The following is a 15,804-nucleotide window of genomic DNA, read 5'->3' as shown; positions in this document are numbered from 1 at the left end:
GCATATTCATTCTTTGATCTTCTTTCTACTTGTAACAATAATTAGAAAATTAATCTAAATTTAAGTGCCTGGTAACTTGCATGATAACTTGGTAATGATTATCACTGAAATATAGAGCAACATTCCCTGATCCTGCCTGCACATACTAGGAAACTGTGCCCAGGTATAGCCAAGAATACCAATACATCATCATTCCAACAATCAGCTGTAATATAACATTGTCAAAACCTGGAAGCGAATTAGCGTTCTTCCTGATATTCCTTATTGTCAATAATATGTTCAGACAAATACAATACACTATATACAAATACAAAAAAGATATAACATTTTAAATTGGAGATTAAGGTGTGGGGGGGGGGTAAAAGAAAGGCTCAGTTTGAGGAGTAGTGATGAATTCTGTTAGTAAATGTCTCTAAACTGAGATTAATATTTTTTGTAGTTCAATTCTGTACATCAGAAAATATATTTAAAAACAGTTTACCTTAAATACACCCTATACTGGGGATAGGGAATGCATGTGTACTCTACCCACATTTCATTATCAGAATCTGCCTCTGATTTCTTCACCACATTTGTGCAAAATATGTTGAAAGTCAAAGATCTTCTGATAGAAACATTTTGCAGATTTTCTTTATCTATGCTCTTCTGTTTCAACACCTATTGAAAGAAAAGGCAATCATTGCTTCTGACAATGTCATGGGTCGTGTGATTTGGTCACAACAAACTCTTTTGAAGCAGGCACAGCACAACTTTACTGGCTTGGATTTTAACACATCCGATAGTATTTATCAGTGAAACTAAGGCAACAGTACATGGTGTCAGGGGCTTGCAACTAAATCATGACAGGTAAGTACATAAAAACATTTTCCACTTCAGTTGTAAATTCAAAATGGAAAGTTTTAACAAAGTGTTTATTAACAATACTGGTTCCTGAAAGCTCATATCCCTGTTGGCCTCCTGGAGCAGTTCCCTGGCACAAACCTCCCAGCTATTTGGCAAAGTCCAGCAGAGTATGGAACCTTTTCATATGTATATAATGGAAGACGGCCATAACAGCCTTTTAAATTACCAACCCAAGTTAGCCAGCTGTCAAAACTATAAAAGAGACCAAGATTATTTTTTTTTAGTTTTGTTTAATACTTTGAGATAATTAAAAACTTAAACAAAACTAAATATTCTAATTGGAAGTTTTAAATTAAAGTTCAAAGTAAATTATATTATGAAAGTATATATATGACACCATATACAACCCTGAGATTAATTTTTTGTGGGCATACTCAACAAATCTATAGAATAACTATTATAGAGTTAATGAAAGACCATCCAACTAGGGCGTTCAACCAAAGCACAGAAAGCAACAAACTGTGCAAGTACAAAGAGAGGAAATAATAATAATAATAAATAAACAAGCAATAAATATCAAGAACATGAGGTGAAAAGTCCTTGAAAGTGAGTTGAGTCCCTTGGGAACATTTCAGTTATTAGAAACATTTAAAACATACAAATAAACACAACCTAAAAATGTAAATTGTGCTTTGCTTTGCTTTGTTCTTTTCAATTCAAGCAGGTGGCCTCACTGGACTTATAGTTCAACTTTAATTGTCATTCAACCATACATGAATACCCATGAATATTGCCAAATGAAACAGCGTTACTCGGGGGCCAAGGTGCAACACACAGTACCAACAGTCACACGCAGCACAAAGTACATATAGCACATGTAAGATATCAGTCATTCACACTGAAAATATCGTCCAAGACCCAGAGTCCATGAATGGTGCAGTAATCCACAGTTGAACACAATACGGCTTGCCTTCTGCCGACTGAACTGGTAGATGTGCTGGCAAGGCTGCAGAGGCTCATGCACCCACACTGGATACAGAAAATAAGCACTGCAGTATTTTAGTGCGCACCAGTTATGAAAGTCACATTTTCATTGTTACATTTAACTATCAACATTTAAGGAAATATTCCTTACTTCAAAATGGCAGAAATAGTACTTTATTACAAATAGTGCAATGAAACACCACAACCACTCGAACACTGATTGTTCAACAAGTACCCAGATGTCATGAGTTATAATCCTAAACAGGCGACTCCAATATTAGCAAACACATGGTGTGTGATAACGCAGAAATGTCCCCTCATCCCTCTCCAAATCAATCATGCTCTGCTCCTTGACCGTAGGCTCCTCATACAGCGGATAAAATCCCTGCCTCGAGCATATCGAGCCCTCCAGGAAATTTAAAGACTTGATTAGCTTTATTTCTCACATGTAGATCGGAACATTGAAACAATACGGTGAAATGCAACATCTGATTCAATGACCAACATGATCGGCAATGTGCTGGGGGCTGCCTTGCTTCTGGTAGCAACACAGCGTGCCCTCAACTTATTAATCCAAACCCATGCATCTTTGCAATGTGGGAGGAAACAGGAACACCCAAAGGAAGCCCACGTGGTCATGGAGAAAACGTACAAACTTCTTCTTGGCTTCTAACCCCACACAACATACAGTATGCAATGACACACTGCCTGCAACTCTTGCACGGGTCTTTATGATCTCATGGGGAATGCAACTACTTGGGTCCACGGAATGGCGCGTTGTTAGGCTCCTCAATGGGTGTATTACCGGATACCCACTTGTGGCTTTTCATACTCGTTCTTGTTGCAGAGACAGAACAATGGAGAGGGCATACAGAGATGCACACTCAGATGTCCACGAAAGTGATTTGTAAATCCAGGTGAAAACAACTGCAGAAAGAAAGCTTTGCTTGAAGGAAGAAGATGGGAACTGTCACAACACTTGCCATTTTCTCAGGAAAAGATGCATCAGTGCCAATAAAGTTTCATGGCCAGACCACTGACTGATACATTAAGGTGAGAACTCATATTCAAACAACTCTGCTCATCAGGAAACTGTTTATATCTTCTACATCCTCCACATGCACGGCAGCAAGGGTATAATGCTTTGTCAAGACTAGCGGATTCACAGAGGTCTATTATTATATCCCATCTGACATGCTTGCAACCCACAAATACATTCACTATTTCTCTAAGTCATGCATATGCATTTCACACATGTAAACAACTACTGCAGCTCTGTTTTAAGCAAGATTCTTTATGTACATTAATGTGCTTTTCACATCACTGCAGCAAGAAAGAATCCAAAAAGCCACAAGCGAGCAGCACTCTCACAGGAGGAGAAGAAAGATGTATTAATGGAACAGGTGAAACATTCACGAAGAGTCTGACAATAACCCAGTCCCTATACCCATGCAACCTCAACCCTCTTGAAGAGCTGTGCTGCAGCATCAGAGAGTGGTTCATTGCAGATTTTGTTTGGAGTCAGAAGCAAAGTTTTTAGAGGACTTAACAAGCTGCTCTAGGCAGGCTGTTTTCCTTGGATAATGAACATAAAATGTTGGAGCAGTTTTACAGTAATGGTTTAGAGCCAAGAAAAGGAGAAATTTCTACGATTGGGGAGTTGAATGCTGGAGGGCAGTGGTTGCCTGATCATTGGGTTCATTCAAAGTTCAAAGTAACTTTTATTATAAAAGTACATACATATCACCATATAGAACCCCGAGACTCTTTTTCTTGTGAGCATACTTGCCAGGATCAATGAAAGACCACCTAACGAGAGTGTGCAAGCAGAGTGCAGAAGACAATGAACTAATAAAGATCAAGAACATGAGATGAAGAGTCCTTGAGAGTGAGTCCCCAGGTTGTGGAAACATCTCAATGTTTGGGCAGTTGAGTTGTTATCCCCTTTGGTTCAAGAGCCTGATGGCTGAGGGGTAATAACTATTCCTGATCCTGGTGGTGCGAGTGCAGAGGCTTTTGCACCTCCTTCCTGGTGGAGCAGCATGAAGAGAGCATGTCCTAAGTGGGGATGGATATTGATTTCCTGCAACAGCGATTCACGTAGATGGGTTTTACCCATAATGGACTGGGTCGTATCCACTACTTCATGCAGGATTTTTCATTTAAGGGCATTGGTGTTTCCATATCAGGCTGTGATGCAGCCAGTCGATATACTCTCCACCACACAGCTACAGATGTCAAAGTTGAATCTCCACGAACCCATAAGGAAGTACAGGCATTGCCATCCTCTCTTTGTAATTGTACTTGTGTGGTGGACCCAGGACAGGTCCTCCGAAATAGTAACAGCTGGGAATTTAACGTTGTTCATATACCTCCTGTATTGAATAATCAGCTTTTCGGTCTTGCTGGTATTGAGTGAGAGGTTGTTATTATGACACCACTCAGCCAGATTTTCGATCTCCCTTCTATATGCTGATTCATCACCACCTTTGATTTAGTCCACGACAGTGGTGTCACCAGCAAACTTGAACATGGCATTGGAGCTGTACTTAGCCACACAGTCACAAGTGTAAAGCCAGTACAGCAGGGGGCTAAGTACCTGGAGACTGTGGAGGAGATGTTGTTGCCAATCTGAACTGACTGGGGTCTGCAAGTGAGGAAATCCAGGATTCAATTCAAACAAATGATCTATAGATTTATGAACAGTATACAAGTGATATAGAGACAGTGATATCAGGACTGGGACAGAATGGATCTTAATGAATGGGTAACTCCTGCTCTACTTTCTTATGTGCTCATAAAAATATGATAAATGTGTTTATTATTGTCACAGGTACTAAGGTACAGGGAAAAACTTTGTTTTGCATGCCATCCATAGTAAGGCCATAACAAGGTAGATTATGAGGACAAGAGTCCAACGTATTGTATCGGGGACATTCAATAGTCTTATAACAACAAGACAGTAGCTGTCCTCGAGCCTGACAGTATGTGGTTTCAAACTATGGTATCTTACGTCCAATGGGAGGGTTGAGAAGAGAAATGTCTAGGGTGGGTGGGGTCTTTGGTTATGCCGGCTGCTTTACCAAGACAGTGAGAAGTGCATTCAAGAGTCCATGGAGGGGGAGGCTTTTTTCTCTAAAGTAACTAATTTGTTTTTGTGGTAGGTTTAAAGATTCAGCTCCATTACAACAGAATCCAAATCAGAATCAGGTTTATTATCACTGGCATGTGACATGAAATTTGTTAACTTAGCAGCAGCAGTTCAATGCAATACATAATCTAGCAGAGGTAAAAAAATATTAGTAATAAACAAACAAGTAAATCAATTATGTATATTAAATAGATTTATTTAAAATGTGCAAAAAACAGAAATACTGTACATTAAAAAAAAGTGAGGTAGTGTCCAAAGCTTCAATGTCCATTTAGGAATCAGATGGCAGAGGGGAAGAAGCTGTTCCTGAATCGCTGAGTGTGTGCCTTCAGGCTTCTGTATCTCCTACCTGATGGTAACAGTGAGAAAAGGGCATGCCCCGGGTACTGGAGGTCCTTAATAATGGACACTGCCTTTCTAAGATATCGCTCCCTAAAGATGTCCTGGGTACTTTGTAGGCTAGTGCCCACGATGGAGCTGACTAAATTTACAACCTTCTGCAGTAAGGTGAAATAAGTAAAGGACAACAATCTAGATGCTTTTTCCGTCTGACTAACTTGAAAAAAAAGAAACATTGCAAATTAGACTCACTAGTTTATTACTCATGCATCTTTTTTAATTTTACTTGTATCTCTGTAGCTGTAAACTGGTCCGAAATTTTGCACTAAAATCCTTCGTGGACTTCATTGATGTTTCTATCATTTCTGCACTATCTGCATTTCTATAAAAACAAATATCCAGTGTTGCTGGACCTCATTTGCTATTAGAATTTTTTCATTGAGGCCTGCCTCAATACAGTAAAAAGAATCTATCCTTCCTTACAAAGGGAATGATATGTCGATGAATATTGTATTTTCCCTATTTTTATCCTAATCTCATAGAGCAACGTATGGGAATCTCACAAGAGTTTTTTTTTTTCGAAAAAGAAAATGGGAATATGGAAACTATCCACAAACACGACTCTCGTCCCAATAATTTCGAATACCAAGATTGGGGGTTGTAGTGGACAGTAATGAAGACTATCAGAGTTTGCAGTGGGAACTGGACCAGCTGAAAAATGGCAGATGGAATTTAATCCAGACAAGTGTGAGGTGTTGTATTTTGGGGCAACAAACTGAGGTAAGACTTCATTCCACTCTTTCAGGAGGGAGGTAGAAGAAAGGAAATTATAGGTCCGTTAACTTGACTTCAGTGGTTGGGAAGATGTTGGAGTCCATTATTAAGAACGAGGTTTCAACATGACAAAATAGGTCAAAGACAGTATAACTTCCTTACGGCTTGACAAATAACAGGCAGGGAAGAATGGATTTTGTTTAGTTGGATTTTCGGAAGGCCTTTGACACAGTGCTACACATGAGGCTGCATAACAAGTTAAGAGTCCATGGTATCAAAGGAAAGATACTAGCATGGATAGAAGATTGGCTGAATGGCAGGAGGCAAAGAGTGGAAATAAAGCGGGCCTTTTGTGGTTAGTATTAGTGTTCCAAGGGGTTGGTGTTGGCACCATTTCTCTTAATGTTATATGTGTATGATTTGGATGATGGAATTGATGGCTATGTGGTCAAGACAATACAAAGATAGGTAGAGTGTCAGGTGCTGTTGAGAAAGCAGGGAGTCTGCACAATGACTTAGTCTGGGAGAATGGGCAAAGCAGTGGCAGATGCAACATAGTGTGTGGTCATGCACTTTGGTAGAAGGAATAAAGGCAGAGGCTATCTTCTAAATCGGGAGATTTTTTTTTAAATCGGAGACTCGAGGGACCTGGGAGTCCTCATGCAGGATTCCCTAAAGGTTAACTTGCAGGTTAAGTTGGTGGTGAGGAAGGCAAATGCAATGCTAGTATTCATTTTGAGAGAATTAGAACATAAGAGCAAGTATGTAATGCTCAGCCTTTATACGGCACTGGTCAGACCACAGAGTATTACGAGCAGTTTTGGGCCCTTATCTAAGAAAATATGTGCTGGCACTGGAGAGGGTCCAGAGGAGGTTCACAAGAATGCTTTCAGGAATGAAAGAGTTAATGTATGAGGAATGTTTGATGACTCTGGGCCTGCACTTGCTGTAGCTTAGAACATTGTGGGGGATCTCATTGAAATCTATCAAACATCAAAAGGCCTTGATAGAGTGGACGTGGAGAGAACGCTTCCTATAATGAGCAAGTCTAAGACCAGAGGACATAGCCTCAAAATACAGGGACATCCATTTAGAACAGAAATTAGGAGAAATTTCTTTAGCCAGGTGGCAATAACTCTGTGGAACTAATGGCCACAGATGGTTGTGACGTCCAAGACATTGAGTGTATTTAAAGTAGATGTCAGTAGGTTCTTTATTAGTCAGGATGTCAAAGACTACAGGGAGAAGGCTGGAGAATGGAGTTGAGAGGGATAACAACTCAGCCATTATGGAATGGAGGCGCCGACTCGATAAGCAAAATGGCCTAACTCTGTCCCTATGTCTTATGGGTTTATGGACTTACACAATGAACAGTAGGATACTGAGGAATGAAGTAGAACAAAGGGATCTTTGAATACAGATCCACAATTCCTTGGAAGCGTTCTCTCAGGTAGATAGGGTTGTAAAGGAAGCTCTTGGCACGTTGACCTTTACAAATCAACGAGCACAGGCGTTGGAGTGTTATGTTGAAGTTGTACAAGACATTTGGAGTATTGTGTGCAGTTTTGGTCACCCACCTATAGAAAGGTCTTCAATAAGACTGAAGAATACAAGGATGTGGCAAGTACATGAGCACCTGAGTTATAAGGTTGAAAAGGTTAGGACTTTGATCCCTAGAGCATAGAAGAATGAGGGGAAATTTGATAGAAGTGCACAAAATTATGAGGAGTGTAGATAGGATAAATACAAACAGGCTTGTTCCACTGAGGTTAGGAGAGACAAGAACTAGAGGTCATGGGTGAAGGGTGAAAAGTGAAAAGTTTAAGGGGAACTTCTTCACTCAGAGAGTGGTGAGAGTGTGGACCTAGCTGTCAGCCGAAGTGAGGGTGGCAGGTGCAAATTCAACATTTAAGAGAAATTTGGATAGGTACATGGATGGGAGTGCTTTGATCTGGGTTGATGGGACGAGACAGATTAATAGTCTGCTTTTTGGCAGCTTTTATCCTTCAAACAATATCAAGTTAAAAAAAATAAAAGTCAAGATTATCCAGTCATTTCTCTGAGATTGTTTTCTTTTTTAAAAAAAAGGGTACTCTTTGTGAAAAGCTAGAAGATGTCCACTGTGTCCTGTGCAACAATGCATGAAGGTACGTAATTTGCTATGAAGTGCTTGGAGGTGCCTCAAGATCATAAAAGGCATGAAGGGAATAATTTATTTTCTTTCCCCTCAGAGCTACAAGTCAGAGTTGGAATACTTTTCTGGAGGAAAAGAACTATCAATACCAAAAGTATGGTCAGACTATACACAGTGGAAGTGCTCTGCACACCCACCAACCAGATCTCGAGGAAGGTCAGAAATCTGGGAAACTGTGGTTTCACATCTGGGCTGGGTTATAACTGAGGTGCATGCACCCAACTGGCTGATCTTCCACATTTAAAATACAGCCAATAAATACAGAGAATAGCCTAGTTCTTTTTGGAATCCCGATCATTTATTCTCAAAAATAGCATTGTCAAAGTAACCATGATTCCTTTGTTTCAATATTATTTACTGGTGATATTAACTATACTACAGCACTGGATTTTAAAGGAGCAGATACCTTTTTGATGGCAGAAATAACTTAATCACCTTTGTCAGTGTCCAGGAACTGTGAAATTTTGGTTCTATAATCCAGTGCTTACATGAACAAAATAATTACAGGAGATGAGTGCTCTGAAGTTGTTTGTACATACTTCTTTGTGAAGGTGCAATGATAGAAAAATAAAAGATTTTTTTAAAAATCTGCACATAAAGAAAATCTTAGAGGGAAAAAAATTAAACCTATATAAAACATGGAGTCAAGGACCAAATACTAGCCTACGTGAATTAGGAAGTAAATGAAGGCTTTAAGAACTGTGCAAAAGACTTACTGCATTGGTTCCAGGGATGAGCTGTCATAGTTACGTGGGGCGAAAACTCAAAAGAAGGTACAGAACAGGGAGGACAGGGTGTGTAAGGGATCAAGGGGAAGGTGGCAGGGGTGGCGTTTGGGGCAGGATTGTGGTAGTGATGCAAGAAAAGGATAATATGCGTGAACATCCGTCTGTCCCTCAGCCTATATAGACAGCAGAGTTTGCTCTTTAATCATCATTGTTCACCTTCTGCTGGAAGAAGGCTTCACTCCATCAAGACCTCACTGTAATTGGCATGTTATACTTCAAAGGAAAACATGCACAATGGTTAAACAGAGACACCTAGGGGATTGAAAAGTAACCTGAAACATATGGGAATACATATTTTATACCATAACATGGAATAACAACAGCAGCATGAAGAGCAATAGGCATGAGAGCAAGGAAGCAATGATGGATCGTGACGGAACACTGGCTGGGCACAAAACTGTGACTGGAGCTCAGGTAATCAGAATGAGGTTTAATATCACTGGCATATGTCGTGAAACATGCTGTTTGGTGGCAGCAGTAGAGTGCGATACATAATTTTAAAAAACTATAAATTACAATGAGAATATATATTTAAATTAGTGCAAAAAAGAGCAAAGAAAAAAAGTGAGGTAGTGTACATGGCTCATTGTAAGATGTATGTAACATTGTAAGAATATCATGATCATGCAGATTGCATGATGCTAACCTACCAAAAATAATGAGATGGAAAACTATAGGAGATGTGAAATACTAACATATCTTGCACTACAGAAAAAAGTTAAAAGATGTTTTTAAGTAACTGAGGCTATAGACCAAAGATTGATTGGGAAGTTAGTGCTGAGCATGTACAGTATCTATCTAAAATTCTAAAGGGTGATTTGGGTCAGAATTTGCCACAAATGCAATCTTCACATCCAAAGTCAAAAAAGAAAGCAAAATAACATTTTAGTACAAAATGATCATCATGTTGCTAAATTCTAGTCTTTAGGGCTTTGTCGGCTGGATCAAGAGCTGAATGGTTGAGATGAGTAACTGTTCTTGAACCTGGTGGTGTGAAACTTCAGGTTTCTGTACCTCCTGCCCAATAATAGCTGCAGAAAGATGGCATGGCCCAGATGGTGAAGATCTAGATAGATAGATAGATAGATACTTTATTCATCCCCATGGGGAAATTCAACTTTTTTTCCAATGTCCCATACACTTGTTGTAGCAAAACTACTTACATACAATACTTAACTTAGTAAAAAAAAATATGATATGCATCTAAATCACTATCTCAAAAAGCATTAATAATAGCTTTTAAAAAGTTCTTAAGTCCTGGCGGTAGAATTGTAAAGCCTAATGGCATTGGGGAGTATTGACCTCTTCATCCTGTCTGAGGAGCATTGCATCGATAGTAACCTGTCGCTGAAACTGCTTCTCTGTCTCTGGATGGTGCTATGTAGAGGATGTTCAGAGTTATCCATAATTGACCGTAGCCTACTCAGCGCCCTTCGCTCAGCTACCGATGTTAAACTCTCCAGTACTTTGCCCACGACAGAGCCCGCCTTCCTTACCAGCTTATTAAGACGTGAGGCGTCCCTCTTCTTAATGCTTCCTCCCCAACACGCCACCACAAAGAAGAGGGCGCTCTCCACAACTGACCTATAGAACATCTTCAGCATCTCACTACAGACATTGAATGACACCAACCTTCTTAGGAAGTACAGTCGACTCTGTGCCTTCCTGCACAAGGCATCTGTGTTGGCAGTCCAGTCTAGCTTCTCGTCTAACTGTACTCCCAGATACTTGTAGGTCTTAACCTGCTCCACACATTCTCTATTAATGATCACTGGCTCCATATGAGGCCTAGATCTCCTAAAGTCCACCACCATCTCCTTGGTCTTGGTGATATTGAGACGCAGGTAGTTTGAGTTGCACCATATCACAAAGTCCTGTATCAGTTTCCTATACTCCTCCTCCTTTGATGATAGGTGATGCCTTCTTGAGGTAATGCCTCCTGCAGATACTACCAATAGAGGAGAGAGAGGGGTGTGCCCATGATGTTCTGGGGAGAGTCCCCTACTCCCTGCAGCTTCTTGCATTCCTGTACATTTGAGCTGCCATACTAAACCACTAAGTAACCAGTCAGGATACTTTCAACAGTGCACCTGTAAAAGTTTATCGAAGTGTTCAGTGAGAAGTCGAAATTCCTTAACCTCCCAAGAAAGTAATGGCACTTGCATACTTCCCTTCTGTTTGTATCTATGAGCTGGGCCCAGGACGAGTAATTTGATATGTTAATGCCCGAGGATTGAGATGCTGACTTTCACCACCACCAACCCCCAGTGTAGACAGTTGCATGTTTGCCATTCTTCGCCATCATCAGCTCTTCGGTTTTGCTGACATTGAGAAAGATTGTCCTTTGGCACCGCCCAACCAGGTGTCCTATCCCACTCCTGATTAAAGTCTCCCATCACGAAGTTGCAAGTGCTGGGGAAACTGCTCGACCCTGTTGATCACAGCACTTAGATCTGCTGAGGTGTATTGTAGACTGCAATAAAGATGATGGCTGAGAACTCCCGTGGAAGGTAGAATGGTTGGCACTTCACTGCCTGATGTTCCAGGTCAAGGGAGACAGAATGGGACAGATCGCCACATGATGAATTTATCTTAAAGTACAAACCCCATTTCCAGAAAAGTTGGGATATTTTCCAAAATGCAATAAAAACAAAAATATGTGATATGTTAATTCACGTGAACCTTTATTTAACTGACAAAAGTACAAAGAAAAGATTTTCAATAGTTTTACTGACCAACTTAATTGTATTTTGTAAATATACACAAATTTAGAATTTGATGGCTGCAACACACTCAACAAAAGTTGGGACAGAGGCATGTTTACCATTGTGTTACATCACCTTTCCTTTTAATAACACTTTTTAATCATTTTGGAACTGAGGATACTAATTGTAGTAGATTTGCAATTGGAAATTTTGTCCATTCTTGCTTGATATAAGACTTCAGCTGCTCAACAGTCCGTGGTCTCCGTTGTCTGATTCTCCTCTTCATGATGCGCCATACATTTTCAATAGGAGCTAGACCTGGACTGGCAGCAGGCCAGTCAAGCACACACACTCTGTGTCTACAAAGCCACGCTGTTGTAGCCCGTGCAGAATGTGGTCTGGCATTGTCCTGCTGAAATAAGCATGGACATCCCGGGATGAGACGTCACCTTGATGGCAACATATGTCTCTCTAAAATCCTAATATACACCTCAGAGTCAATGGTACCTTCACATACATGCAACTCACCCATGCCGTGGGCACTGATGCACCCCCATACCATCACAGATGCTGGCTTTTGCACCTTTCGTTGATAAAATCAGGATGGTTGTTTTCATCTTTGGCACGGAGAACTCGACGCCTGTTTGTTCCGAAAACTAGCTGAAATGTGGACTCATCTGACCACAGCACACGGTTCCATAGTCTTTCGGTCCATCTGAGATGAGCTCGGGCCCAGAGAACTCGCCGGTGTTTCTGCATAGAGTTGATGTATGGCTTCCTCCTTGCGTAATACAGTTTCAAGTTGCATTTCTGGATGCAGCAATGGACTGTGTTAAGTGACAATGGTTTTCCGAAGTACTCCCGAGCCCAGGTGGCTATAATTGTCACAGTAGCATGACAGTTTCTTAGGCAGTGCCACCTGAGGGCTCGAAGATCACGTGCATTCAACAGTGGTTTCTGACCTTGCCCTTTACGCACTGAGATGTCTCTGAATTCTCTGAATCTTTTCACAATATTATGTACTGTAGATGTTGAAAGACCTAAATTCTCTGCAATCTTGCGTTGGGAAATGTTCCTTTTGAACTGACTAACAATTCTCTCATGAATTTTGGCACAAAGGGGTGAGCCACGACCCATTATGCTTGGAAAGACTGAGCATTTGATGGACGCTACTTTTATACCCAGTCATGATACCTCACCTGCTACCAATTAGCCTGCTTAATGTGAAGTCTTCCAAACCGGTGTTACTTGAATATTCTGTGCACTTTTCAATCTTATTTTAACTCTGTCCCAACTTTTGTTGAGTGTGTTGCAGCCATCAAATTCTAAATTTGTGTATATTTACAAAATACAATTAAGTTGGTCAGTAAAACTATAAAAAATCTTTTCTTAGTACTTTTGTCAGTTAAATAAAGGTTCACGTGAATTAACATATCACATATTTTTGTTTTTATTGCATTTTGGAAAATAACCCAACTTTTCTGGAAATGGGGTTTGTAGATGCCACCACTTTTTCCCCTTAATCAACACTGCCATCCTAATGCTTGGACTGGAGGACTGTATCAGGAGAATTGGGAGCGAGCCACAGAATACACAGCAATTCCTCATGTTCCTCTGATAATCCAGATCTGATATCTTAAATATTGTTTTCTAATGACTGTACTTTAAGCATGAGGATGCTAGGGAGAGGGCCTTAGATTAGGACCCTGCACTTCAGTCTTACCCAAAGTCCTGTGCAGTAGACCTGTTTTCTGAGAAAATGAAGGTGTCCCCAGTACTTCCAGCTTTTGTTCTACAATGTACTTGAATGCTGCCAAGACCTCCTTCACCCTAGAATGTAACACTCAGTCTCAGTTTTCCACCGTCTTCCTCTCTGCGGCTCTTCTCTCTGATGTGGCAGCCTTAGAAGCAAATTAATAGCATTCCCACCTCTTCTAGAATTTCAAGAGGTCTAGAATAAAAGAGCAGGGATGTGATGCTGAGGCTTTATAAGGCACTGGTGAGGCCTCACCTTGAGTACTGTAAACAGCTTTGAGCCCCTCATCTTAGAAACGATATGCTGGCATTGAACCTCCAGATGAGGTTCACAAGGATGATTCCAGGAATGAAAGAGTTATCATACAAGGAATGTTTGATGGTTCTGGGTCTGTACTTGCTGGAATTCAGAAGGATGAGGCGGGATCTCATTGAAACCTTTCAAATGTTGAAAGGCCTAGACAGAATAATTGTGGAAAGGATATTTCCCATGGTGGGAGAGTCTAGGACAAGAGGGCACAGTCTCAGGATAGAGGGGCACCCTTTCAAAACAGAGATGCAGAGAAATTTCTTTGGCCAAAGGGTGGTGAATTTGTTGCCACGTGTAGCTGTGGAGGCCAGGTCATTGGGTGTACTTAAGGCACAGATTGATAGGTTTTTGATTGGACATGGTATCAAAGGTTACGGGGAGAAGGCCGTGAACTGGGATTGAAGAGGAAAAAAGAAAGGATCAGCCGTGATTGAATGGCATGGGCCAGACGGCCTAATTCTGCTCCTATGTCTTATGGTCTTCTGCAAGTCCATCCCCCAAAAGGCATTTTAAAAGTAATCAAAACAGTTTAAATAGTTGCAGTCCTCCACATTTTGAACATGAAATATAAAATTTACAATCTCTGAGCACAAATATTTAAACTTTAATTTTTAGAAACTTAACAGCTGACAGTCAAGGAGTTCTAGCCTGGCTAATAATCAGATAAGATTCTTGGTGTTTTGCTTCAAAATTCGGGGAACTCAGTTATAATAATCAGAATAAGATTCACTATCAATGGCATATGTTGTGAAATTTGTTATGTGCCAGTACTTTGCAATACATAATACAAACTGTATATTACAGTAAGTATATTAAACAATCAAATTAATTAAGCAGTGCAAAAAGAGAAACAAAAAGCAGTGAGGTGCTGTCCATGGGTTCAATGTCCATTCAGAAATCTGATGGCAGAGGGGAAAGAAGCCGTTTCTGAATCATTGACCGTGTGCCTTCAGGCTTCCGTACCTCCTCAGTGAAGGTAACAATGAGAAGAGGGCATCTCCTGGGTGATGGGGGACCTGACTGATGGATGCCGCCTTTTTAAGGCATCGTTACTTTAAGATGTCCTAGATGCTGGGGAGGTTAGTACCCGTGATGGAGCTGGCTGAGTTTACAACTTTCTGCAGCTTATTTCAATGCTGTGCAGTGCCCCACCCCCATACCAGACGGTGATGCAGCCAGTTTGAATACTCTCCATGATACATCTGTAGAAATTTGCAAGTTTTTTTGGGATATATCAAATCTTTCTCAAACTCCTACTGAAAGAGCCATACCTTCTTTGGAACTGCATCGATATGATGGGCCCAGGGTAGACCCCAAGAGATATTGACACCCAGGAACTTGAAGTTGTTCACCTTTTCCAGTTCTGATCCCTCGATGAGGACTGATGTGTATTCTTTCATCTTACTCTTTCTGAAGTCCACAATTACTTGGTCTTATTGACATTGAGTGCAAGGTTATTGCTGTGACACCAGTCAGCCAGCTCACTTGTAAGCCTCCTCGTCACCATCTGAAATTCTACAATAGCTGTGTCATCAGCAAATTTATAGACAGTATTTGAGCTGAGTCTAGCCACAGAGTCATGGGTATAGAGTGAGTAGAGCAGTAGGCTAAGCACAGCCTTGAGGTGTGCAGTGTTGGTAACCAGCGAGGTGGAGATGTTACTTCCAACCTGCACAGACTGTGGTCTTCCAGTGAGGAAGTTGAGGATGCAGTTACAGAGTCCCAGGCTTTAGAGCTTTTTGATCAGAACTGAAGAATAATTATGTAAAATACTGAGCCATAGTCAATAAACAGCAGCCTGACATAAGTATTAATATTGTCCAGGTGATCCAAGGCTGCATGAAGAACCAATGAGATCATGTCCACTGTAGGCCTAGTGCAATGATAAGTAATTTACGGTGGGTCCAGGTTCCTGCTTAGGCAGGAGTTGATTCTAGCCATCACCAGCGTCTCAAAGGACC

At 40.8% G+C, this 15,804-nt stretch overlaps 1 protein-coding gene across 3 annotated transcripts in view; it reads right to left on the bottom strand.

Moving 5' to 3' along the window:
- camkmt (calmodulin-lysine N-methyltransferase) overlaps positions 1-15,804 on the bottom strand; it is a 332,954-nt gene that overhangs the window by 300,355 nt on the left and 16,795 nt on the right. For all 3 annotated transcript variants that reach the window (XM_073050676.1, XM_073050675.1, XM_073050678.1), the window contains exon 2: positions 482-657. In XM_073050676.1, the coding sequence (XP_072906777.1) occupies positions 482-657 (176 nt within the window). The remainder of the gene's footprint in view (positions 1-481; positions 658-15,804) is intronic.

Source organism: Hemitrygon akajei, chromosome 7 (genome assembly GCF_048418815.1).
Source record: "Hemitrygon akajei chromosome 7, sHemAka1.3, whole genome shotgun sequence".
Taxonomy (NCBI): domain Eukaryota; kingdom Metazoa; phylum Chordata; class Chondrichthyes; order Myliobatiformes; family Dasyatidae; genus Hemitrygon; species Hemitrygon akajei.
The sequence above is the reverse complement of the archived record's forward strand: the minus strand, read 5'-3'. Positions and strand labels throughout refer to the sequence as shown.